The sequence below is a fragment of the Dama dama genome, chromosome 18 (assembly GCF_033118175.1).
Source record: "Dama dama isolate Ldn47 chromosome 18, ASM3311817v1, whole genome shotgun sequence".
In the NCBI taxonomy this organism is placed as follows: domain Eukaryota; kingdom Metazoa; phylum Chordata; class Mammalia; order Artiodactyla; family Cervidae; genus Dama; species Dama dama.
The window spans coordinates 57,874,494-57,900,958 of NC_083698.1; the positions used below are offsets into that span (position 1 = coordinate 57,874,494).

The 26,465-nt window shown below is 39.3% G+C and overlaps 2 protein-coding genes across 4 annotated transcripts in view; both read left to right on the top strand.

The window, feature by feature from the left end:
* AOAH (acyloxyacyl hydrolase) overlaps positions 1-26,465 on the top strand; it is a 186,333-nt gene that overhangs the window by 101,648 nt on the left and 58,220 nt on the right. For all 3 annotated transcript variants that reach the window (XM_061165364.1, XM_061165366.1, XM_061165363.1), the window contains exons 13-14: positions 3,503-3,594; positions 24,472-24,554. In XM_061165364.1, coding sequence (XP_061021347.1) covers positions 3,503-3,594; positions 24,472-24,554 — 175 coding nt within the window. The remainder of the gene's footprint in view (positions 1-3,502; positions 3,595-24,471; positions 24,555-26,465) is intronic.
* Positions 4,277-5,168, top strand: LOC133072280 (alpha-synuclein-like). Its single transcript, XM_061165367.1, has one exon. The coding sequence runs from the start codon at positions 4,328-4,330 to the stop codon at positions 4,748-4,750; it is 423 nt and encodes a 140-aa protein (XP_061021350.1). The 5' UTR covers positions 4,277-4,327; the 3' UTR covers positions 4,751-5,168.

The following is a 26,465-nucleotide window of genomic DNA, read 5'->3' on the forward strand; positions in this document are numbered from 1 at the left end:
GCTTCCTGGAGAGCAGAGTCCAGGATTCTCCAAGGTAGTTGAGACCATTTTTTCAGGTTGATCCAGAGAGAACAACTGGGATAATACTGGGGAATGGAGACAACCCTTTCTCAGGATAGGTTTGCTGGCCATTTCCTCACCAGTCCTATCCCTTTCTCAACATCTTTTCTGCCTTGACCAGGAAGATAAAATTTTTTTAACCACCTCTGATTGAGAATGGGGACTGCATGGAGTATGGAACGCATTTCCGGTATGTCATATCCAAACCATGAAACTGTGCTGAATTTGTAGAGTCAGACACAGAAATCAGATCTCCTGATTCCTAGAACGGGCTCCCTCCCCTACTCTGCTAGCACACTTCAGAACTACCACCCCTGACGTTATTATTCCAGGTTTCCGAGGATATCAGACACAGCACCCTATGTTTGAAGAGTTCTTGCCCACCACCTTCTTCTGAAGGGAAAGCAGACCCACCCAGAATCAGAAGCCCAGTTCCATACTCAGTTTTCAAAATCTGGGGTTTTCATTGTGCAGATGACTGAAGAAATGGTGATAGAGTAATGTGGGGGTCTATTGTGTCATTCTTAAGGTTTTAATGTGTTTTTACAGGCTGCTAACTTACTTAGCACAGCTCATAAATTCTGCCTGCATTTCTCAAACCACTTGCTTCCTCGCTATCTTGACTTAACACATCTTATGAGTTTCATCCACTCTATTTGTTCTTCTTGTCTTTTCCAGTAGAATTGAATACTCTCAAATCCTACAGCAAACATATATTATAGGCAGACAGACCTAGGGAAAAAATAAGATGAAAAAAGCAGAGACAGAATTTTATTTCAGTGTCAGGAGAAGCAGAAACTAAAAGAGAGAGTAGCTGAGTCATGGTTAATGGTGGAGTTTAGAGCAGAAATCGGTGGGTGATTCCTGCCAAGCGGGACAAAGTATCAGTTGCTGGAATTGCATTGTCTGTGGAGATTTATTGGGAGCCTCCACGTGTTAGTTTCTGACACAGCTAAATCGTAACAAATACAGTTGTATTCCAAGAAGCCATCCTTCCCAACCACCTCACACCCACTTCCAGCCTCCACTTGTGCTGGAAATCGCACTCAGAATAATAATAATGCTGGGGACCTTGGGATTGGCATGTGTAAGGAGAAGATGATTGAGGAAACGGGAGTGAAGAAAGTTCACAGAACCATGGGAAAAAGTGAAGGACACCATGGGATAACCACTGTATATGAATATAGTTACTGCATGACTTATTTTGAGAAGAGTCTATATCTTGGACCCTCATGAGAACTATAAGCAAATTGTCCAGTTCAGGCCATGTCATCATTTCTTAGGGCTACCACAGCCCAGCACCACAAATTGGGTGGCTTAAAACCACAGAAATTTATTCTCAGGTTCTGTAGGCTAGAAGTTGGAGATCAGGATATTAGCAGAAGGATTCCTCCTAAGGGATCTGAGAGAGAATCTGTCTTGTGACTCTTTTCTAGCTTCTGGTGACCACTGGCAATCCTTGGTGTCCCTTGGCTTGTGAAAGCATCACTCCAGTCTCTGCCTTCATCATCACATGGCCTTTGTCCAGTACCCATGTCTCTTCTTCTGCTTCTTATAAGAATCCCTAATCATACTGGACTAGAGATTTTATCCAAATGGGGATTCCCAGGTAAAATACAGGACATTCAGTTAAACTGAATTTAGATATGCAATGAATAATTTTTTAAGTGTAAGTATGTTCCAAATATTGCCCAAGACATAATTATACTAAAAATTATTCCCTGTTTAACTTAAATTCAATTTCTTGCATATTCATTTTTTTAATTGTGGTAAAATACACATAACATAGAATTTATCATCTTAATCATTTTAAACAAACAATTTTGTAGTGTTAAGTATATTCACACTGTTGTACAACCAACCTCTGTAACTTTTCATCTTGCAAAAACTGAAACTCTGTACTCATTAAACAGCAATCCCTACTTCCCCTTCCCTTAATCTCTGGCAATCACCATTCTACTTTCTGTCTCTATGAGTTTGACTACCCCTAATATCTCATATTCAATCCCTGGTTAGTAACTGTGCACACACACACGATACCTCATATAAATAGAATCGTGCAATAGTTTTGTTTTGTTTTTTAACTGGCTTCTTTCACTTAGCATAATTTCCTCAGGATTCATCCATGTTGTAGCATGTGTCAGAATTTCCTTCTTTTTAAGATTGAATGGGGTTCCCTGGTGGCTCAGATGGTAAAGAATCTACTTACAATGCAAGAGACCCAGGTTGGACTCTGGATCAGGAAGATCCCTTGGTGAAGGGAATGGCTAACCATTCTGGAATCCTTGCCTAGAGAATTTCATAGACAGAGGAGCCTGGCAGGCTACAGTTCATGCAATCACAAAGAGTCAGACTGAGCAACTAACACTTTCACTTTTGCTTTAAGATTGAATAGTATCCTGTTGAATATGTATACCACATTTTGTTTATAGAATTCAAATTTAACTGAGCACTTGCATTTTTATTTGCTAAATCTGGTAAGCCTATTCCAAACACATTATTCTAGATGAGCTTTTTCTAGGAATTAGACCAGAGGAGGGGTTTATCCCAGAGATCATCTATATTAAGGAACAATGAGGAGACATAGCTAGCAACATTTTTCTCTTGTGATTTTGCACAAGTCACAGAATGTGGTTCAAAGGAATTCTAATTTAAATTAGAATTACAATTCCATGTCAGGAGTTGCTGAACAGGAGGCTGTGCAAGATTTGCAGGAGTTCTGTGAACCCCTCAAGATCACAAGCCATGTTGAGTATATGTTCATCTTCATGAGAAAAGGAACCATAAGATTTTGCAAAGGTGTCTAAGAACCCCCACCCACCCAAGGATGTCAGGAGACACCATCCTAATGACTGAAGGCATAGCTGTGAACTCAGGGAAGGCATTTTTGCTGGAGGCTTGAGTATTATTAGTTTTCAGAAGATCAATTTTCTGATTCAGTTCAGTTCAGTCCCTCAGTCGTGTCCGACTCTTTGTGACCCCATGAATCACAGCACGCCAGGCCTCCCCGTCGATCACCAACTCCCGGAGTTTACTCAAACTCATGTCCATCAAGTCGGTAATGCCATCTCATCCTCTGTCGTCCCCTTCTCCTCCTCCTACCCAACCTTAAAAATGGAGAAAATCTCAGAAATGAAATAGTTGAAAGTTTACCCATGTCCTGAAGCATCTCTCTCAAATGAGGGATGAGTATGAGATGCCATGCTTCTACATCTTTCACAGGAGCTGAATGGAAGCCAGTTTAAGAGTGGATGGTGATCTCTGTAAATTTTCTGGTGATGGTTAACCTTAAGAGGCGTGTGCTTTAAATGCAAAGTCCCTTAAAGAGATTAACAAAGTGAGAGAGAGACAGGCAGAGGGCAATGTCTGAGCAATAGACAACCTTACTCCCTGTTGAAAGCTAGTGACCATTTTGATAATTACTACTTTGTTTTTCCTTTAGAAATCCTTCTTCAATTTACCAATAGCTCTTACCAATGAGCTTGACTGGCCCCAGCTATCTGGTACTACTGGATTTCTGCACTCCACCAGCAGGTATGTATGTTTGCACACCCTCAAACATTTCAATGTGTCTATGTAAGGAACAATAGGAGATGAGGTTTGTTCCCAAGATGTTAAAATGAGAATCATTAGAAACTGCTTCTGGAACACAAGTGACACAACAAACCCACCACTGACATAGAGTCTATCTTGTGATGTTAATCATGCAAATTAAATTCTATCTGTGCTGGCAAGGAACGCGCACTCCTGCTCTGGGGCTCTAGAGTTGACCTCTGATGAAAAGTACTCTAGCACACCACTGAATTTTTCTGACTCAAGAGACGAAGAAGTTTACTTTCTTATTTACACTCATATATATATTAACATTTTAAAAGATAACAGGCAAGTCTTAAAGTCCTAGAATCATTGTGGCTTTAATGCTCTGAAGTTGAAAGTAGAGATGACTCATGACAAGTCTGGAGTGTCAACAGACCCAGTGAGCTCTGTGTCCCTGGGTGTTGACTCGGGGCCTGGGAACAGCCAGTGCCCCCCTTCCTTTCTGCATCTATTCTGTCCTCAGACCAGGGGGTTCCTCTCTGATCAATATGAAATCCCACTCATTTCCCAATCCTATTGGAGTTTCTACCCATCATCCTGTCAGAGCCCAGCAGGCAGACTGACCCTCCATAGAAAGTCAGTGGAGTGGGGGCGGCGGTGGGCGTGCTGCAGGGAGGACCAGCTGTAGTCGAGTCTCTCTCCGAGTGTGGTGTGAAGGGATTCCTTAGCCATGGATGTTTTCATGAAAGGACTTTCAAAGGCCAAGGAGGGAGTCGTGGCAGCTGCTGAAAAAACCAAGCAGGGTGTGGCGGAAGCAGCGGGAAAGACAAAAGAGGGTGTTCTCTATGTAGGATCCAAAACCAAGGAAGGGGTAGTTCATGGTGTGACAACAGTGGCTGAAAAGACCAAAGAGCAAGTGGCGAACGTTGGAGAGGCCGTGGTGACAGGGGTGACTGCAGGAGCCCAGAAGACGGCAGAAGGAGCAGGGAGCATTGCAGCTGCCACTGGCTTTGGCAGAAAGGATCATTTGGGCAAGGGTGAAGAAGGAGCTTCCCAGGAAGGAATTCTGCAAGATATGCCTGTGGATCCTGACAATGAGGCTTATGAAATGCCTTCTGAGGAAGTGTATCAGGACTACGAACCCGAACCCTGAGAGCTATCTTTGCTCCCAATTTCCTGAGACCTGCTGACAGATGTTCCGCCCTGTACAAGAGCTCAGTTCCAACATGCCCAGTCATGACATTTTTCTCCAAGTTTTCACAGTGTGTTTTGAAGTCTTCCATCAGCAGTGATTGGATTATCTGTACCTGCCCCACCAACTCAGCATTTCGGTGCTTCCCTCTCACTGAATAAATGGTAGCAGGGTCTTTGTGTGCTGTGGATATTGTGGCTTCAAATATAAAATGTCAAAACAAATTAAAAACACCTAAGTGACTACCACTTATTTCTAAATCTTCACTATTTTTTTGTTGCTGTTGAAAAATTGTGAGTGATTTACTATCATAGATTATAAGATTTTATGGTGTCTTTTAATGATTCTAAAGAATAATGATGTATTGTGAAATTTGTTAATATATACGATACTTAAATATGTGAGCATGAAACTATGCACCTATAAATATTAACTATAAAAAAAAAAAAAAGAAAGAAAGTCAGTGGAGTAAAAGGGAGAGGAAAACTTGTGAGTCTTCAGACACAAATGGCTTATAATTCTTTTTTTTTTTTTTTTGCTTATAATTCTTATAAGGGCTTTGCAGAGAGATTCTGACCCCGTGACACAAAGGAAGGAACCATCTAGCTGTGGCTTATGTGAAAATCATCTCTATCCTGAGCTAATCTGTGCTGACCTAGCACCTTCTCATATTAGGCTCTGCATTGCTATTTACAAAACACACTCTGTTCATGGAACTTGCTCCACGTTGACTCTCAGCACTGTCCTCATCAGCTTTATTTCCAAGAAGGTGCACACCCTGGCTGGTTGGCCACCTGCCCTGTGACGTTTTTTCTCTATACATTTGTGGGGGCCCAAGCTATCTGGTTGTCTTTCTCTTGGTGTCTATTTGCCACCTGTTCCTGTGTTCTCTACCATGCAGCTGCAATGACAAAGAATATATTTAACTCCTTTTGATAGAACAGGAAATTCTCTGTCTGGAATAAGAGTTGCAGTGGATCCCCATTAAGCAAAAACACAGCAGCATGATGGTCCCAGGGTGTCACCATTCAGTATGTCCCTTGTAGCAGTCGCTTCTGTTAAACCATCTCATATACTGTCATGCAAATTATTTTTGTTGTTGTTCAATAGCTAAGTCACGTCTGACTCTTTGCGACCCCATGGACTGCAGCAGGATAGGCTCTTCTGTCCTCCACTATCTAACGAAGTTTGCTCAGATTTATGTCCATTGAGTCAGGAATGATATCTAACCATTCTATACGGCCCCCTTCTCCTTTTGCCTTCAATCTTTCCCAGCATCAGGGTCTTTTCCAATCAGTTGGCTCCTCACATCAGGTGGCCAAAATATTAGAACTTCAGCTTCAGCATCAGTCCTTCCAATGAACAGTCAGGGTTGATTTCCTTTAGGATCGACTGGTTTGATATCCTTGCTGTCCAAGGGATACTCAAGAGTCTTCTCCAGCACCACAATTTGAAAGCATCAATTCTCTGACACTCAGTCTTCTTTATGAATTACAACTGGAGTACATGACTAATAGAAAAACCATCACTTTGACTGTATGTACTTTCGTTGGTAAAGTGATATCTCTGCTTTTTAATACACTACCTAAGTCTGTCATAGCTTTCCTTCCAAGGAGCAAACGTCTTTTAATTTCATGGTTGCAATCACCATCCATGGTGATTTTGGTGCCCAAGAAAATAAAATCTGTCACTGTTTCCACTATTTGCCATGAAATGACGGGACCAGATGCCATCATCTTAGTGAGAGAGTCAATTCCTAGGCAGGTTGATAAGAACTCCAGGGGTCCCCAAGGAGAGAGGGGTCTGGAATTCTCAAGGTGGAGGAAAGGACAAATTTTTTTTTCCCTCTACATTCCTTACGATTATGTAACAATAATGTATCCTGCTTGAGGACAATTTCTGGAAAAAACCTTCTGGTTAATCCTGCTATCTTAAAATGTAAATTATGGGAGTGAGCCTAGTAAGGTCTTTATAACCTCCAGACATTCTTTTGATTCACTGTAATAACTAATTAAAATGTATATAACTCCATTGCTAACACTAGCGAGGGGGCACTCTTTCTGCCTCCCTCTGATGTCTATGTCAGAAGCTTTCTCTATCTCTTTTATACTTTAATAAAACTTTATTACACAAAAGCTCTGAGTAATCAAGCCTCACCTCTGGCCCCAGATTGAATTCTTCTCCTCTGGAGGCCAAGAATCCCAGTATCTTTTGTGATTCAGCAACAACCTTTCATTAGTCTTTTTATTGTTGTGTTTTAAGCCAGGTTTTTCACTCTCCCCTTTCACTCTCATCAAGAGACTCTTTAGTCCTTCTTTACTTTCTCCCATTAGGTTGGTATCATCTGTATATCTAAGGTTGTTGATATTTCTCTTGGCAATCTTGATTCCAGCTGTGATTCATCCAGTCTAGCATTTTACATGATGTAAAATGCATCTAAGTTAAAAATAAGCAAGGTTACAATATACAGCCTTGATGTCTTCCTTTCCCAATTTGGAACCAATCAGTTGTTCCATAGCTGGTTCTAACTGTTGCTTCTTGACCTGCATACCAGTTTCTCAGGAGACAGGGAAGCTGGTCTGGTATTGCCATTTCTTTAAGAATTTTCCACAGTTTGTTGTGATTCACACACACAGTCAAAGGCTTTAGTGTAGTCAATGCAGCAGAAGTAGATGTTTTTCTGGAATTCCCTTGCTTTCTCCATAATCCAACAAATGTAGGCAATTTGATACCTAGCTCCTCTGCCTTTTCTAAACATAGCTTGTACATCTGGAAGTTTTCAGTTCATGTATTGCTAAAACCCAGCTTGAAGGATTTTGAGAATCATACTGTTCATGGGGTTCTTGTGGCAAAAACATAGTGGAGTGGGTTGGCATTTCCTCCTCTGGTGGACTCGTTTTGTCAGAACTCTTCACTATGAACCTTTAGCCTTAGGTGGCCCTGCACATCATGGCTCATAGCTTCTTTGAGTTATGCAAGCCCCTTCACCATGACAACAAGGCTGTTGATCCATTAAGGGAATGCAAATTATCCCTTCAGATAACCTGTGCTAGGCCAATCTCCTTTAAAGAACAAAGAGTTACTAAATCACTAAAGAGAGATTGGTGTTAGAATGAGGATCCTCTTCTGGCAGAACCCGAAGAATAAGTAGAACATTGACTTAGAAGCAGTGTTTGTGAGAGATGTGGCAGCTGCCTCAGGCATTTTGAGCAAATGTTCCTTTGGGTCCAAATGCTTATCAACATGGGATGAAATTTATGGATTTCTCTATTCAACTGGATCTCTGAAAAGTGCCTCCTGCCTCACCCTTTGGATGTTCACAGTGTTATTTGGAAAATGTACCTTTGAAAGCAAAAAAAAAATGTACCTTTGAAAGCAAAAAAATGTCATTTGGAAGAGAAGATGGTTGTTTTCCTTTCTTTCTTCTGTCAAACCCTCCACCCACTCAAAATTTAATATCTCCTTTATGAGATGAAAGTAACTCTAATTGAAATTACATGCATGCATTAAGAGACAACATAACCACTTAGTTTTACAAATCTTTACATCACTCAGTTGAGTCAACATTAATAAAATCCGTTCTCTTGACTCTCAGGCTTCAGAAAATTCAAAAAGTAATATCCCTTAAAACTATGTGCTTTCCGAAAGAAGTTGAGTAGGTTGAAGGCAAAAACAAAAAATGAGGCTGGCAGCTTAGGGTCTGGGAGCCTGACAATAGGGAGAACTCTATAAGCAAGAAGAAAAATCTATTTTTTAAAGATTAAAAATAGTTATTTGTGTTCAGAACACTTTCAAACACAGCTAATGTAATAGGAAAATCCTATTTCAGTTAAAGAAGTCAAGGCCCAGTAACCTATATAGAAGGATATAAAACAATACCAAAACTTCAGGAAGGAAGAACTTCTTGTTTAAAAGCAATATATTAATAGATGAGGGATATTACGAGATACAAACTTCCAGGTACAAACTAAGTGAGTCTCAGGAGTGAAGTGTACAGTGAGGGAAATATGGTCAATAATTATCTAATATCTTTGTACGAAGATAGATGGTAACTAGACTTATCATGGTGATCATTTAGAAATGCATAAAACTATTGAACCACTGTGTTGTGTATCAGAAATTAACACAGTGTTATAGTTCAATTGTATTTCAAAAACAAACTCATAGAAAAAGATCATATTTGTGGTTACCAGAGGATAGGAGGAGGAGGAATTGGATGAAGACAGTCAAAAGGTACAAAGGTACAAACTTACTGTTATAAGATAAATATTTGCTGGGGATATAATATACAAAATCATAAATATAATTAGCACTACCATACATTATATATGACAGTTGTTAGGAGAGTAAACCCTAAGAGTTCTCATCACAAGGAAAGTAATATTTTATGTTGTATCTATAAGAGATGATGGGGCTTCCCAGTTGGTGCAGTGGTAAAGAATCTGCCTGCCAATGCAGGAGACGCAGGAGACATGGGTTTGATCCATGGGCTAGGAAGATCCCCTGGAGGAGGAAATAGAAACCCACTCCAGTATTCTTGCCTGGAAAACCCCATGGACAGAGAGCCTGGTGGGCTACAGTCCATGGGCAAACATGACTAAGCGACTGAGCACACACGAGATGATAGATGTTCACCAAAGTTATTGTGATAATCGTTTCATGATAGGTGTAAGTCAGATCATTCTGTTGTACATCTTTAACTTTAATGGTAATGTGTGTCAACAGAAAAAGCAACATCTAAAATTCCAGAGCACTGTGAGTCTGTATGGTAGCGTAGAAGGAAGTCTGTGTTTACAGATGAAAGGGTGCTGGTTCTGTACGGCTGCAGGTGGAACATTTACCATTCCTGGACTTCATTTTTGTGATGAAGGGGAGTTGCACCTGCTGATCTCTGAAGTTCTCTCTGTTATTCAGGTTTGGTTGCTGTTAGGGCAACATGACGTTCGAGTCAATGTCCTTCTTTAGCTGCTGCTTGAATTAGAACCATTAGGAAAACTGCTGGGGAGAGATGCTCCTCCTTCTTGCCACCTTCTATGCTTTTTTCCAACCCTTAGCTCACTGGGGCTTGTAACTAATTTTGTGGGTCAGAGTCTGAAACATTCTAGGAACCAAATTTCTGCAGGGCCAGGGTTACTCTGCAACAGAAGTTGAGCTCATGCATAGTAAGCCCTGCATTAGGTGTTTGACCAGATATTAATTAAAGTGGTTCTCCATTATTATCTTTTGTGCATACTATTTTCTCCAAACAACTGCCAGAGAGGGGAATGGGTGACTCCAAATCCTTAACAGAAATAACCACCTGAACCCAACACATCTAACCTGAGCATTTATGGTTATCCAACTCCCCTTCTGAAAGTTAGGCCTTCAGAGAAGAACTTCAGAGAAGTTCTGCCTGCCAGGGCTAAATGATAAAGAAGTTCTTCAAAGCTGGGAGGCAGAACCAGCTGGAGGGAAGAGCAAGGCAACAATCACAACTTTAAAAAAAAAAAAAGTAAGAAACTGCCGTTAGCCTTAAAAAGTCATGAAAGCCAGGACCTCCCTAGGGGCTCAATGGACAAGAATCTGTCAATGCAGAAGACACGGGTTCAATCCCTGAGCCAGGAAGATCCCACATGCCACAGAGCGACTAAGCCCATGAGCCACAACTACTGAAGCCTGCATGCCCTGGAGCCTGTGCTCTGCAACAAGAGAAACCACCACAATGAGAAGTCCCCACACAGCAGCTAGAGAGTAACTCCCGCCTGCCGAAACTAGAGAAAGCCCGTGCTCAGCAATGAAGACCCAGTACAGCCAAAAATAAATAAATAAATAGATAATTTTTAAAAAGTCACAAAAGCCAAAAGAACCAAAAGCAATGACCAAAGTTACCATATCAAGCTAGAGAAATAAGAGTGAGACCAGTGGGCCAACATAAATTGGTGCAAAGTAGATGGAATTTTCTAGAGTAGCTTTTGCTCCCTCTGCTTCTGACTTAAATTTGCTATTTGGGCCAGAAACAAAGCAAACACTTAGAAAGAAATAGACAAAGCCATTGTTATAAGTGGCACAGTAATGCTATTCAAGGACATTTAAACACAAGTCTTTGATGAGAAGTGTCCTAGAATCTGAGTGTTAAAGGTTATCTATTCTCTCCAACCCAATAGATATTATATGAGAGAACAATTTTGAAAAGCAGTGTATAACTCCAAACCAAGTCACTTGGAGCATTAAAAAGATAAAATTGGAGAGAAGGGATTTGAAGCTAAGATTTGCTAACCTAATTTCCTGTTTGGAAAAAAAAAAAAAAGAAGACATGTACATACGAGGCACTAATGGGCTTAATAACCTTATTAAATCCATTATTCAAAAATTATATGTGATACAATTGCAAATGATTAGCCACCTTATAATTATACTTTGCAAAACAAATAATTAGCCAGAGAGTTGGTAATCTGAGGTTGGGTGAGGCTCACTGGAGTAGGAAATAGACTACATCAGTGATTTTCCAGGTGTGGTCCATGGACCTCTGAGGGTGGGTCTCTAAGACCCTTTCAGGGTAAGAACAGTATCCTCACAGCAATGCTAAGACAATAGTTGTCTTTTGCACTGTGTAGCCATTTAAATGAGGTAAAAAAGCAATGGTGAGTAAAACTGCTGACATATGAGCATGAATCAAAGTTGCACTAAGTCATAATAATAATCACAGTGGTCTTCACCTCCACACCTCCTAGATTAAAAAAGAGGGGACATCTGCCCTTGAAAATGCCACCTATAAAATAGGAAAAAAAATATTAATTTTATTAAAGTAAGTACATGATTTTTAAGAATGTCATCTGATGAAACAGAAATATGCATAGAGCACTTCTGCTGCAAAACAAAACATGATGTTTGGCCTAAAGAAAGGCACTTGTGTGAGGGAGTTGAAAACTGAATTAGTCAGTTTTTCATGGAACACCTTTTATTGAAAAAGACTGGAAAACAAATTATAGTTATTTAGACTTGTGTATATGGCAGGTATTATATCTACAATGAATGAAATGAGCTTGTCACTTCAAGGAAAACAACTGACAGTATTGGTTGCCAATCATAAAGTTTGAGCTTTCAGAGAAAATTTAGAATTTTTGAAAAATTCTATCTTCTGCTATGAACTTGACAACTTTCTATTACTCCAAGTCCTTTCTAATGAGATACATGGTGCTAGCAACAGGTATGATTTTTCAATATTGTGTCATAACATGTCATGTATGGATGTGAGAGTTGGACCATAAAGAAGGCTGAGTGCTGAAGAATTGATGCTTTCGAATTGTGGTGCTAGAGATGACTCTTGAGTGTCCCTTGGACAGCAAGGATAGCAAACCAGTCAGTCCTAAAGGAAATCAACCCTGAATATTCATTGGAAGGACTGATGCTGAAGCTGAGGCTCAATACTTTGGCCGCCTGATGGAAAGAGCTGACTGTTTGGAAAAGACCCTGATGTTGGAAAAGATTGAGGGCAGGAAGAGAAGGGGGAGACAGAAGATGAAATAGTTGGATGGCATCACTGACTCAATGGACATGAACTTGAGCAAACTCTGGAGATAGTGAAGGACAGGGAAGCCTGGCATGCTGCAGTCCACAGGGTCACAAAGAATCAGACATAACTTAGTGACTGAACAAGAACAATAAAGTCATAAGTTGTATCAACATTTGGAATACCTGCATAACTCAGTGAACCAATATTTTCTAAACGACCAATGTTTGATATAGGAAATCATGCCATTCAAAGGACAAGCTAAATCACTTGAATGTAACATAGTGCAAAAAATCCATTTCAGATTCCATATGGCAACTAATCAGTCTTTTAAGAGATAACTACTTGCTGAGTTTTGGTATAGAATCAAAGAAGGCTATTGGTTGTTATCTAAAAAGGATATTAAAATTTTACTCCCTTTTCCACCTAAATGTATATTTAAGACAAGATTTCCTTCATATAGTTCCCTTAAAAGAACACATCACAACAAATGCAGAAGGAGATTTGAGAACCCTGTTGTCTTCTACTGTCAGACATTAAAGATGGTTAAATGATGCCTTTCTTCCCACTAATTGGGGGAGGAGTTGGGAAAAAAATGTTTTTAGAAAACAAATATTTCATTTATGTTAATATGGAATGGATTTATCATTTAAAATGATTAATAATTAAATGATCTTTTAAATTTCTAAGTTTTAATTTCCAGTATATATATATTGACAGCTATAACTCACATAAACAAAAGCTCTCTGATTTCCTCAATAATTTTAAGAACATAAAGTGGTCCTGAGAGCAAAAAATTGAGACCTTCTATTACAGGGAATGAGCGTGAAAAAGAAATGTGACTGAGGACAGTGGCTGGGGGATGCCAACACGTAGCGGTATGGGAAGAGAAGGAACCACCCTACAAGGGAAAGGAAGCTAGAAGCAGTTAGTGTCCTGGATGCCAAGTGAAGAAAGTATTTCCAAAGGAGAAGTGCCCAGAAGCTAGATGGTGGGAGAGGGAGTGGAAGATGAGCCCTGAGAAGAACCACTGAGTGTCCAGATGGTGATCATGGTGACACTCTGACCAGACAAATTTCATGGGGCAGAGATGGAAGTCTGATTGGAGAGAATAGGTTCAGGTTGTAATGAAGTAAATGCAGGTGAACATACACAACTCTAAACAGGTTTTACTATCAAAGGGAGCAGAGAAGTGAGGTGATAGCTCATGGGGAATAAGAGATAAGGGAGACATTTTTAGATGAGATATTCTACTACAGGCTTGTAGAGATAGAAAGATCCAGAAGAGGGAGAAAGGCAGACAAAGGCAGGAACAGTTATTAGACAAGGCAGGAAGGGATGGAAGGCAGGCATTAGAGGAGCGGCTTGGGGCAGGAAGGGCCATCTGAGGACACTGACTCCTAGCCCAGGACTCTTCCAGCCTTGTACTGACAGATCTCTCCAATGAGACAATGTCCCCTTTAACCCTACTTATTTTTTTAATTTACTTATTCAAACCATGAACACATTTTTATTTTACAAAAAGTACTTAGGTATGTAATAAAAAAATCAAAGCCCTCCCCTAATTTCATTCCCATTCCCAGAAGAAAGCCCTGTTATCAATCTAGTGTGGTTTCCTAACAGACTCTTTCTATGTGTTTGTACATGAAGAAATAAATGCTTTGTTGGGGTTTTCCCATAAATGACATCATACTGTGCATAATATACTATAAATTAATGCTTCCATAATACTTCTTGAAGCATTTTCCATTCTGATGCAATTCTGCATGATATTTCATGGTATGGTTGTTTCATTCTCCTACTGATGGACAGTCAACTTAATTCCAAGTCCTCACAAATTCCATTAGTTCTCTAATGAATTACCTATAGTTCTCTTTATGACTACATATGAGAATGTCTTTAGGAAAAAAGTTGCTGGATCAGAAGGTATACATTTTTAATTTTTTATAATCTTTCCAAAAGGGCTGCACCAATTTACATTCCCCAAAATGTTGCATAAGAATACTTGTTGCCCCACACCTTTGTCAATACTGAATATTGCCCATTTTCTTAATTTTTTCCAATCTAACAAAAAGTATTTTATTGCATATTGTTTTATTATTGCATTTTGTTTTATTACATATTTTTCTCGTATGTAACCTCTTGATTACGAGTGAGTTTGAATATTTTTTGTAGGCATTTAAGCCTCACCTTTGTCATATCTAGTTACTCCCATTTGTATTTCACCAACCAAAGTTAGGAGTCAGTTCCTTGGACAGCATCTTCATACTAACCCCCATCTGACTCTACAATTCTCTCCTGTGCTCCTATTTTGCTCCTTCAATACCAATGTCATCTCACTTGTCACAACTGTTTACTCACTGTCTCCCCACTCCACCCACCCCACACCAGACTCTGCATCTCCAGTACTGGGATCAGGCTTGACTTCACTCTGAAGCCCAAGCCCCTGGCACATTATGTGGCACTGTGGTTGGTATTCAATAATTAGAATCACTGAGTAAGTTCATAATGACATTACTTTACATTTGCAGAGTGTGGTACAATCTACAAACCTCCTTCCCTTGCAATTTCTCAGATTGCCTAAATCAAATCAGATTTGCAGGAATTAACATTTTAGGGAAAATGCCAGGGACAAGGGAGGAGGAGTATAAACAGCATGAATTGAATCACCAGCTGCATAACGGGATGCATATAAAAATAAATCAGTGTAACTTAAGCCCTTGGATTTCTAAGTGTGTTCTAAAATAAATATGTTCCACGAGAAATTAGCAAAAAGTCATCACAATATTAAAACAACTGTAGTCAACAAATTGGAAAAAATAAGTTTAAAGTAAAATTATCCATTCAGTAGTCAAATAAAAAGAATAAAACAAAGGAAAGATCTGCTATTTGAAGAAATTAAGCATTGATGTGAATTTTTGTCTGGAATGATATAATTTGACTGCAATCTAGATTGATCAAAGTATATGTACAACCTCCAAATTTTTCTAGTAGGATTCTTGTAGCTGATTGAACTTGAGATTTTAGGCTATGCCATAATGCTCAAATATAGATCACAGAGATAATTCATCAATGTTCTTCAAAACCTGTTCTGTGAAGCACTAGTTCCACAAGATGTTAAAAGGTATTGCACACATTTTTAAGAAGATTCCTAGGTCAAATAAGTTTTGGAAGTGCTGATTTAAATAAAGGAAAATAAGTTTAATCAGTGTAAGGTTTATCAGAGCCTTCAATAAGCCCCAAAAGCTTTGCTTAGCTCCAAGGTATAATATGAAACATTTCCTAAACTAATTTGACCACAGAACTATGTAATGTGTGTGTGTTTTATGAGAAAGATATACATCTCAAGAAACTAGTGTTGTACAGAGCATCCTTTGAGAAACACTGTTGAGATTACGAAAACAATCTTCTTCTATGCCACAAGTGATCTTTTCGGATTTATAAATATCCACAGCCTTAAATCCCCCAGTTTTATCACAGTTTAAATGTTTACCCTGATACAGTGGCCCAGAATCACATCTGAGGCTGCAAACATGAGGATGGAGAGAGTTATAATGCTGCCAGCTCAGAGAAGGTCAGAGAAAGGAATCTTTGTGCAAAGTTAACAGGTAAGAAGCTTCGTGTGAGTATAGCAGCTCATGAATTATTGAACATGATGCCCATGAAGTCTATTTCCCCGTACTATTTTGCCGCTCCAGATTCAAAATCTATCATGCTGTCTTGCTAATCTTTTCAAGTCTGAACTCCTAGGACCTCCTCTGTAGTCATCCTCACCCCTGCAAACTCCCCCTGCATAATTAGCCCATTGCCAGACTCTCTGAATACACAACGAGTCATATTCTACATGTTTATCTCTCTCTGAAGCTGAAACCTTGGTTCTTCTCTGATGCAGTGAATTAAGGTTTCCACAGGGCTCTGGGCTGTGGCTAGTATCAAAGAACTAGAAGGAATTAAAAAAACTCTTTAATCTATCTCCCTGGCCCCATGCTGGCCTGACCTTCAACCACTTGGAAAGAAAATTATTCACCCTTTTCTTAAAACTTCCTAGTCGTAGAGGTCCCTGAATAAAGTCTGTGTAGTCTCTAAGTTATCCACCTTTATCCCTGGACACTCCCCAGTCCTAATCCTTCCCATCAAATGTTACCATTTATCTCTCCCTCACCCCGTTGCCAGCCTTCCAAGCCCCAATGTTTTTGTCTGTGACTTACTCCCTGATATTCAGCTTGATGGTATCTCAGAATTTATACCCAAACTGACTGTGCTCCTGATGAGAGTTCAGAAATAGATTCAGAATCTTCATAAGGACTTGATACAGCTCTGTTGCTTCAATAATATTATATTTGGTTTATCCCAAAAACCTATGATATGCTAAGCCCTTTGGGAAACTGTTTTTGTTGCCTCTCTCCAAATGGGTTCTGCTCTGAGTCAACAAAGGATGTGACCATTTTTTCAGTTTTAAAGCCACACATTTGTCCGCATTATTCTTGAGGCTTGTTCTTGGTCTTATTCTTTCTCTTGTGCTTTTCTTTCAGTCATAGTGAAATGGAGTAGGGGTGGTGGTCCTTCGAAGGTTCTTAGATAAAGTGGGTTTTTGTGTGTTTTCTGGGCCCATGTTGGGAAAAGCCACTAGTAGATCTAAGATGTATCTGTTCTGAATGTTGGTGTTAAAAATCAAAATCTGACTAGTGTCAGTGAAATGGTTGTACTTCTCAGGCCCTACAATAGATGGGGCTGATGAAACTGGGACTTTAATACGGTGAACTTTCAAGCCTTCTCTGGATGTTGAGGACACGCCTATCTCAGACCGTACGGAAGGTGTAGGAAAGAAAGCTTTTAAGTTCTCGTTCTCCGCACTCCTCAACTACAGAACTGAAGCTGTCACCTCTTCTACTAACCCATTGTACTGGCTTTTCCTCCGTTGGACTGGGTAGAACAGAGGAAAAATAGAGAAATAAAGATCATATGGGAAACTTGAGTCCGAGAAGAGAGGGGGGAGCAAACAGACGGGGGATGTGAAACCAGAATGGTGATCAGTTAACCTTACTATGCATGGTATCCTCAGCTTAGCCTATTCATTTAAGTTACACTGGTGCTGTATATAAATAACTTTCTATTAAGCAATCTTTTCTATTTATAGGCATCTCAAATATTGTATTACAGGCTTCTCAACATATTGTATTGATCCTTTTATCTTCTTAGAATCCCTGAGCACTGCATGAGAAATTTAATTCCTAAAATTTTTAAGGGAGATTATGTATTGAGAATGAGGATGAAAGAAAATAGTGTCTTTGATTAGGTGAAATAGTTTCTAGTACTTAGTACAAAACCTCATCTCCAAATTTCAGAAATAGTAATTGTGGTCAGAAATAGTAATGGAACTATTCAGCTTTTGGTAAAGATTTCTATATTCTTTCTGTAATGAAAGAATTAGAACTGTACCTATATTATTAATATCCACACTATTTACTCTCCATGAGTAGGTCAAGAGCAAAACAGTATTTTGGTACATAAATTCTATTTTTAGAAATGATTTTTGATGTCAAAAATATATTTCTGGCTAAATATTGGTAACAATTACTTTCCCAAAGGAAAATAACCCCTCTTTATTGACCGTGAAATTATTTTAGCATTGAACTCAGATCTAATGTCCACTTCCCATCTGCTTTTTTGAAATATAATAAAATAGTCAACGCAGAGGGCATAAGTGATGCAGTGGATAAAGTATTCATTTCAGGCTTCTGGGTAGAAGAGCAGATTGAACAAAGCATTTACTTCTCTCTCTTGAGAAACCCCACTAAAATGACAGAAAATGAATTTGTCCACAAGGACAAAGACAACAGCAAGAGCCAACAGTCACAAAATGTTGAAAGCCAGAAACACAAGGACAAGTGGTAACTGACTTAGTCTATTCAGGAAAGTTGCATCCCAAGCTAGGAGGATGGAAGATTGAGAAATAAGCCAGTCTACACTGCAGAATTGCAAAGGACTTGGGAACTGGCTTCATATAGTAGTTCTAGACATGAAAGTGAGGCTAAAAACAAGTGGTAGTTGGAAGAGTACTTGGAAGATTACTGAAGAAGTTGTAAGATCCTCAGATCGGTTCCCTTCCCTTATTCTGAATGAGACTAGGGTTTATTCTCTGGGGATAACAAAATCAAGAGCTTCTGGACTGGGTGTGGTAAGGAACATCCTATGAAAACACAAGCATGCTGAATCTAAGGTCCACCCACTGCTGGCCTCAGAAAGCTGGCAACCCAGCTGGAGACTAGAAGACCCTTCTCTGGGGAATCTGCACATCCCAAGAGGAAGGAGCCCCAAAGACTCTGACAGCAGTCGTTCCTTGAGAAAGACCCAGCCAGCTCGCCCACTGGTGAGGACCACAGATAGCAAGCCACACCCAGCAGGCCTACTTTCCAATCCATTTTAAGATTTCAACTGATTTCCACTTTTAAACATAAGCCAACAACACAAGATCATTGGATATATTAGAAAAATTTCAAATGTAAAAAACAGCATAAAATAAAGAGAAAAACAACTTCAAGAAGACAGAAACTATGTTTAAAAAAACAATTTTTAACTAATTTTTCATTAGAGTCAAACCTGATTTGGTGACTGAACAGCAACAACAACATCCCACTTATAAAAGTAATTAAAATGAATATCTTCAAAAAGACAAGAGAATATATTAATTCAGGTAACAAAAAAGATCAATTATACTAGTGATATAGGAAGATTTTCATAGATGTATTGAAAAACATCAAGTTGAGGATATTATCCAGAAAATAGAGTAGAAGACAAAGAGATAGAAAATAGGACAGAAAAACTAGGAAAATCAGAGAACCAGACTAGGTGACCCGATACCCAAATAACGGGAGTTCTAAGAAAGGAAGACATCATCAGTGGAATAATTCAAGAACATATCTCAGAACTGAGTGACATGAATTTCCAGGTTGAAAGGATCCATCTAACACTGAATGAAAATAAAGCCACGCCGAGCCCATCATCACGATGCTTCAGAACACTCAGAATAGATGCTACTCAGATTCTTAAAAGGATTGCGACACAGAATAACTTCAGACAATAACACTAGGAGGCCAGGAGCCAATGAATTGATTCCTTCAAACTTCTGAGGGAAAATGAAATTAACCTAGAATTCTATAAGCATCCTTTCTGGATATCTATTGTTGTGTAACAAAGTACCCCAAACTTCAGTGGCTTAAAACAAGTCATTATTATATCTCGCAGTTTGGCACCGTGAGAAATTCAGGAATTCAGGCAGAACTTGACTGGCCAATTCTTCCTCTCCATGTGGCACTGACCACAGACACTTGATGATGTTCACGTAGTGCTGGGCTGGAGGGCCCAAGATGGCTTCACTCATGTAAAGAGTGCCTGAGAAGGGGTGACCAGAAAGCTGGGTTTAGCTGGGCCTCTCTTCCTTTCCAGGTAGGGCTTTTTTTTTTTAATAGACTTTAATTTTTTAGCAATTTTAAGTTTACAGAAAAATTGAGCAGAAAGTACTGAGAGTTCCCATGTATGCCTCATCTTCTCAATTCCCCCTATTATTAACAACCTGCATTAGTATGGTACATATGTTATAAATGAAGAGTCAACATTGATACAGTATTATTAACTGAAGTCCTTAGTTTATATTAGGGTTTTCTCTTTGTGTTGTGCTTTCTATGAGTTTTGACAAATGTGTAATGACATATATTCCCCATTACAGTATTATACAGATTAGTTTCACTGCCCTAAAAAGCCCCTGTGCTCTACCTGTTAATCTTCCCCTCCCTCCTCATAACCCCTGGAAACCACCAATTTTTTTTTTTACTGTCTCTATATTTTGCCTTTTCCAGAATGTCACATAGTTGGAATTATGTAGTATGTAGCCTTTTCAGATTGGCTTCTTTTACTTAGCAATATGCACTTAAGTTATCTCTGTCTTTTCATGCCATGACAGCTCACTTCTTTGTATTGTGACTAATAGTCTATTGTATGGATATACCTGGTTCATTTGTCTATTCACCTATTGAAGTATATCTTGGTTGCTTCCACTGTAAGACTTTCTTACATGATGTCTCCAGAAAGATAGACTTCTCAGATGATAGACCAGGGCTCTAAGAGACCAGAGTTGCCAAGAATCTTAAAAGCCAACCCAAAACTGGCATAGTGTCACTTCCACCATGTCTTATTGGTGAAAGAAGTAACACGACAGCCAAGATTTAAGGGTAGGATTGTCAAAGATATGAAGCCATTCTTAAATCTACCACATTGGCCAATGAGCAAACTCTGATGGTCCTAGAGGCCTATTTCCTTCTTCCTATTGGTAGCTCAGCAAGAAGCCAAGGGATTCCTTCTTTTTAACAAACCAATTACCTATCCCAGATATCTACTATTATTAAATTACATAGTGACTTATATACTCAAGAGTTTTCCTTCTGTAAAAATATATAGATGTGCTAGTCTAGCTATGTACTGTCTGAGACACCTTTTTATGAGATAATGAGAGTTCAGAAACCAAATGAACACTGCTACTTCTTTATTTGAGTTTTTTCCCCAATAAGTCCTATTAACCCTATTTGTGTTTGTACTTATGGTGTGACTGGCTGTAATTCTGGGCCCACCCTCCACATCACCAGCAATACCTCACCACCCTACACCTCACCAAGGCAAGAAGTAAAAACAGTTTCAGATAGACAAATGCTAATAATAATGTTACTTCCCACACATCCCTTCAAACATAATATTTAAAAGTATGCTCCATCAAAAACAAGAAAAATGTGCCCTTTCAGGAAGTGAGATATCCAATAAGTCAGAAAGAAGTGAAGAAAATCCCCAGGAGGGTGAAGAAGGGCTCCCAGGACATGTGCTACAAACCAGGGTGAGAGAGTAACAAGTCCAAATTAAGCAGGTCAAGAGGTTTCAGGAGAGAATTCCACAAGAAGATGAAATTACTAAACTATATGATGTATCAGAGCATTTTGAAAGGAGTTCAAATATTTATAAAAAGATTTAAGGGTAAATTGATGTTAAATACTTCAGAACATTAAGCAGAGAAACAAAAGGAGCTATTAACTCCAGGGAAATAAGAGTTGTGAAGAGAAGAAAAAGCAACCATAGATCTGTTGTAAATAGCTAAAGCTTCTTCTTGATAGTGAGAGGTGAGTAGATAATGCGAAAGACTAAAAATCAAGAAGTAGCCTTGAAAGTATTTTGTTTAGAAATAAGGAAGAAAATTCAAAAATATTCAGCCAGGGACTTCCCTGGTGGTACAATGGATAAGAATCCACCTGCCAATGCAGGCCACATGGGTTCAGTCCCTTTTGTGGGAAGATTCCACACATCATGGAGCAATTAAGCCCCTGTGCCACAGCTACAGAGCCCACGGAGCTGAAACTACTGAAGCTCATGCATCTACAGCCTATGCTCCACAACAAAGAGTAGCCCCCACTGGCTGCAACTAGAGAAAGTCTGAACACAGTTACAAAGACCCAGCGCAACCAAAAATAAATAAATAATTTTAAAAATTGTTTTAAAGGCTCAGCCAAATAAGGTTGAAATTAACTGCCTCTTGAAATGGAGAAACAGGCAGGATGGGGAGTGTGAGATTGCTGTTTACCACTGCAAGGCTTGTAAAATAAATATAGTTCAACTATTTTGTTCCACAACTTCAAGTCTTTGCTCACATTCACTTTTTCAATAGTGCTTGCTCTGACAACTCTAATCCTAGTTCCCATGTCTCCTCTTTTTTTTTTTTTTTTTTAATAGCAATTACTGCCTTCTAGCATCCTCTATAGTTTGCTTATGCATGATGTTTAGTGGGTTTTTTTCCCCTCCCAGAATTTCAGTGATACAGGGGCAGGGGTCTTTGTCTTTTTCACTTACCAGTATAATCCAGATGCCTAGAACAGTGCCTAGAACATAATAAGGCTCAATAAACATCACTCAGGTAAAATGAATTGATTTTGAAAACTATGTGCATGGGTGACTTTGATATTAAAAAGTAAAATAAGTCACTTACCTCAAAACCCTACCACAAAGCAAAAATCCTATAATTAAAGTATTGCTCAGAGATCTTGGTCTTCTATTAACATTAAGAAATGTTATTAGGATTTCAGGGCTTCCCTGGTGTCTCAGATGGTAAAGAATCTGCCTGCAACACAGGAAATCCTGAATTGACAAAGAAACCCTGGTCGAGAAAATCCGCTGGAGGGAGGGCATGGCAATCCACTCCAATATTCTTGCCTGGAGAATCCCCATGGACAGAGAAGCCTGGCAGGCCACAATCTATGGGATTACAAAAAGTAGAACAGGACTGAGTGACTAACACATATATGCCATTAAGATTTAGCGAGGCAGGTGGGGCACGGATTTGGAGTTTTTATTATAGTTGATTACAATGTCGTATCAACTTCACATGTATAGCAAACCTATTCAGTTGATTACGATGTTGTATCAACTTCACATGTATAGCAAAGCTATTCTTTTTCAGATTCTTTTCCCTTATAAATTATTGCAGAATATTGAATATAGTGTATTGGGTATGGTCCCCTGGGCTATACTCCAGGTCCTGTTCCATTATCTATTTTATATACAACAGTGTGTATGTGTTAATACTAAACCCCTATTTTATTCCCCTTCCCCTTTCTCCTTTGATAACCACAAGTTTGTTTGCTATTATCATTAGTTTTCTTAGACTTCAGAAAGAACACTACTTGCAGTGCATTCCAAATATGTATATATTTGGGATACAAATATGTATCCCAAACCTGATACATGCTTACCTGTCTGAAGCACTGAAACAGTTGGCAAGCACTCTAATACAATGAGTGAAACTTACATAACACTTAAAAATAAATGGTGATTTATGTACGGTTGTGAGACAGGAAGTCTATTTTAATGAAGAGAAGATAATCAAAAATGTCTGAGTTTAATTATTATTCATTAGTTTATACCTGGTCTTATTTCAAACAGGATTTTAGGAAGCCTATGAAAGTATGGAGAACATAACATTAAATTGCATTTAAATTAAATTAAAATTTGGCAAAAGAAGATAGAAAATCAAAGATGGGACAAAGAAGAGGCAAGGAAGTGACTTAAAATATGTGCGGTTATAGCCTGCTACTGGTCGAAAATTTGTCTCTAAGATCTGTGTCCATTACTATTATTGAATGTTAAGTAAGAGATTATGGAAAAACCCAAACAAACTCTTGGGCTAACCCAATAGATTCGGCTATAAGTAACAGAGAAACTCAATGTCTGGGAATTTAAATAAGATAACAGAGGAGTTTATTTCTCTCACATACGCAATCCAGGTCTGATATGGGAGCTCAGCTCTCACCCCTCTGCCTTCTCAGTGTAGAACTTATCCCCGTAGTCCAAAATGGCAGCTATCCTATTGTGGGCAGCAGAAGGGAGGAAAAGGACTAAGCAAGGTCACCAGACAATTGTTTCCTGAGATGCATTCCCAGAAAGTGTCACTGGAGAATTCCACTTCCATCTCATGGTCCAAAGCTTAGTGAGGTGGACACTCCTAGCTGCAGGTAAAGATGAGTAAAGCCATCATCATTCGGGGAGCAGACACGTGTCCTACTAAAACTTCTATTGAAATAGATGAAGGTGGGGGGAACTTCCCTGGTGGTCCAGTTAAGACTCCCCGCTCCCAATGTAGGGGATGCAGGTTTGACCCCTGGTTGGGGAACGGGGATCCCATGTGCCACATGGCACAGCCAAAAAAGTTTTTTTAATTAAATTAAAACAAATTAAAAAGTAAAATGGAAGAAGGGGGAGAAAAGAATCTGAAAGACCACAAGAGCATCTGCCACAGCTTCACAACAACCAAAAGAAGAACGGGAACATGGTCAGGTTTGAAACAATCAAGCTGGTAAAAATGATCAATTGCTCAAGAGACTTACAACAGCTCTTGGTTAAAAGGTTAGAAAGGGATGATTGGAAGTCTTCATTAAAAAAATGAAGAAATTTGATCTTATCACATCAATGCAACCCATTTTGTAGAACTGTTCTTATAACAATTCCTAGTAATGTATTGATAGTTTAGAGAAAATGTGTCTGCAGATATTTGATTTTCTGAGTTCATTTTCACATTTTAAAAAATCACAATAAAAACATGCTTCTTTGAACTCTATCATGTAAATGTCCTGAAATTAAATATACACATATATGTTTCTTCCAGAATTAAAGAAAACTCTATTTACCTTCGTTTACGGAAAAGAAACCACTGCAGTCACAGGGACTATCAGAATATTTCCAAAAATGGTATGTAGTGTTCCATTTAAATCTTCACCAATGTGCCTGTAAATGATTGGTTTTATTTCATGAGTACCCAAAAGCAGAGAATTAGATAAGAAGACTAAAATGAACAAATTCCCTTTCTAATACCATTGCCTTTTCTGAGAGGGGGCCTTGGGTTCAAAGCCTTTCACCCACAGCAAAAGAGAACGAGACAAGATGCAGTCAAGGCAAAGACTGCAGGGGCGTCTCAGTCATCCAGCAGCAAAGTTCCAGAAAGGCCAGAGTGAGGACCTCAAGGTTCAGGAGGCAAGAACTAAGTGAGCATTACCGGAACAAGGGCTGATTGAAATCCAGGTCATTGCAAAGACTCTGCTTTCCCTATGGTGAACTATCACCCACATTTCTACCGGTCTTGGGGTTTTAAGAAAAATAGCTAAGAGTTTGTGGCTGAAATCCCCCAAAGCCATTTTAAAAAGGAACTTGTTTTCAGAGTGGTGTCATGACTTCCAGGTCTCCATCCACTTCCCGTGTGTCCCAGACATCTGTGTCTTCTGAGTTTGCCTCTTCCCTGTGTGGTTCTCACCTTCCACCTTGGACCCAGATTCGGTCAATTGCCACACAGTTTTGACGAAACTCCTGATTGATAAACCATGACCTTCAGTTCAGTTCAGCTCAATCGTTCATTCGTGTCCAACTCTTTGTGACCCAGACACGGTGCTGGACTGCAGCACTCCAGGCTTCCCTGTCCATCACCAACTCCCAGAGCTTACTCATACTAATGTCCATTGAGTTGGTGATGCCATCCAACCGTCTCATCCTCTGTTGTCCCTTCTCCTCCCACCTTCAATCTTTCCAAGCATCAGGGTCTTTTCCAATGAGTCAGTTCTGTGCATCAGGTAGCCAAAGTACTGGAGTTTCAGCTTCAGCATCAGTCCTTCCAATGAAACCATGGCCTGGCTACTGCCTGATGAGCTGCCAAGCAATGTTTTGTGACAATAATGCAGAGATGGCAAACACTTAGTGTGTGTGTTGCCACTCCATCTTCCAAAGCCCAGGGAAAATATTCCTAATACACCTTGGCACTCTTATCTGCTGCACTCAGATTCCACCTCAGCGATTCTCACAGTACAGCACATCTGACAGTCATCATCAACAGATTAGACTTGGCACAGAAAGTTAAACCTATTTGCCATCCCTGTGCCATCTCTAATCAACTAGAGTATTACAGAATTTCCCAAGCAGTACAAGTTTTATCTAAGTATATGACCTACAAATAACATTTTTATAATATATATTCTACACAGAACAAATCTTCTGTTGTAAGGACAACATAGCTCTTTTCTTACTGATAAAATAATAGCTGGTGTTAATCTCTTACCAAATGCAATAACAATTTATGTAAAATATTTCACCTAATTCTTCCCACAAATATAAAGCAAGTATTTGTTATATAAAACATATTATATTATATTATTTTGTATCATATTGTATTTCTTCAATTCTAAGTTACCACTGATTGTTTTAGCTCTGTGGAGTGCTAAGGAGAGGAAAATGACAGTGACTTCCCTCGTGGCTCAGCGGTAAAGAATCTGCCTGCCAATACAGGAGGCGCAGGTTCAATCCCTGGGTCAGGAAGCTCCTCTGCAGAAGGAAATGGCAACCCATTCCAGTATTCTTGCCTGGGAAATCCCATGAATAGAGGAATCTGGCAGGCTACAGCCCATGAGGGGTCACAAGGAGTTGGACACGACTTGGGGACTAAACAACAACATATAGATTGCAGCTCTCAACCCAGTATCAAATGTGTTAAAATACATTTCTTAGAATTGAGGATCTTTAATGATATCCACCTGGACCTGACAGAAGCAGAAGCTCTTAAGAAGAGGTGGCAAGAATACACAGAACTGTACAAAAAAGATCTTCATGACCCAGATA